Source organism: Frieseomelitta varia, unplaced genomic scaffold (genome assembly GCF_011392965.1).
Source record: "Frieseomelitta varia isolate USP_RPSP 00005682 unplaced genomic scaffold, Fvar_1.2 scaffold_2072, whole genome shotgun sequence".
NCBI classification, from domain to species: domain Eukaryota; kingdom Metazoa; phylum Arthropoda; class Insecta; order Hymenoptera; family Apidae; genus Frieseomelitta; species Frieseomelitta varia.
In genome coordinates, this window is record NW_025109831.1 from 1 (window position 1) to 1,188 (window position 1,188).

The 1,188-nt window shown below is 35.9% G+C and overlaps 1 protein-coding gene across 1 annotated transcript; it reads left to right on the forward strand.

Moving 5' to 3' along the window:
- Positions 1-6: 6 nt before the first annotated feature.
- LOC122527034 lies at positions 7-1,144 on the forward strand (the record flags this gene model as incomplete). Its single annotated transcript, XM_043650817.1, has 2 exons — positions 7-261; positions 734-1,144. Coding segments are annotated over 2 exons (666 nt in total), but the record flags the coding sequence as incomplete, so codon positions are not given.
- Positions 1,145-1,188: the final 44 nt, after the last annotated feature.

Genomic DNA, 1,188 nt, shown 5'->3' on the forward strand with positions numbered 1-1,188 from the left:
ATCAACATTATTTGGTTTAGCGTAGTTTCGTCTTTCTGTTGGCCGCTATCTACCAGCAGCAGAACACGAATTCTTGTTTACAAAATCTTGCGGATTATCAGTGTTATTAACGCCTGCATGCTGTTCCTGGCTTTATTATATTCGGTTTATGTGCATTCAGACGATATAATTATTGTTTTTGAATCTGTTTGTCTGGTTCTAGCTGTGAGTCAACTTATGGTTCAGACTATTATATGTTCGGTCAATTACAAGTCTCTGCAAGTAAGTTCCTATTCACTTTTATAATTTCTCTCGATTTTGTGGTAAGCGCCCATTTGAGCATAAGATTCGATTCACGCTATAATTCACTGACGCTCCTCTCTTCGTTTCATCAATTATTCTTGTATTGTTTAGATTGTACGTAAAACCAGCTTTGAGAAAAGTGAGCTTAATACCGTGAAAATAGAGGCTTCACGCTTGAAAATGAATCTAGACAGTATTTCTGTATTCAATGTGTATTAATGGTTCATAAATTCCTTTGAGAAAAAATTTTACAAGAAATTTAAAACAAGTACACTACTTTATCAAGGATTTCATAAAACATATTATATTATCAATTTTTCTACTTCCTTTTTATTCAATTTGATAAACTTAAATTTTGAATATTGAAACCAAAATGTCTCAAGACTTTTGAACGGCATATTTTAATATCTAATTTCGAAAAATATGTATTTATTTTAATTACGGATTACAGCGTGTGATCGAACAAATGATAGACTACATTAAAGAGGCGCAGCAATATGAACGGGAGATCTTTTGCAAGCATATCGCGAGATGCAGCATGTTTTATGGGAGTTCGATGGCGTGTATGTACTTGACCGCAGCTGCTTTTTCGTTCGGACCAGCAATTTTGCCAGTTTCCTTCCCGTGCGAGGCGGAATATCCGTTTCGCGTTAATTATACGCCGATGAATGTTGTAATATACATACACCAGTCCATCCTCAGTTTTCAGTGTGCCGCACATATGTGCGTGAGCATACTTGGCGCGTCTTTACTTTGGTATACCGCCGCAAGATTCGAATGCTTAGCCATAGAATTGAAAAAATCTACGAACGTTCGTATGCTGAGTGTTTGCATTGAAAAGCAATTGCATTTAAGGAGGTAAAGACACTTTACTTTATGACGTGTAAGTGAAACGATACGTTTATC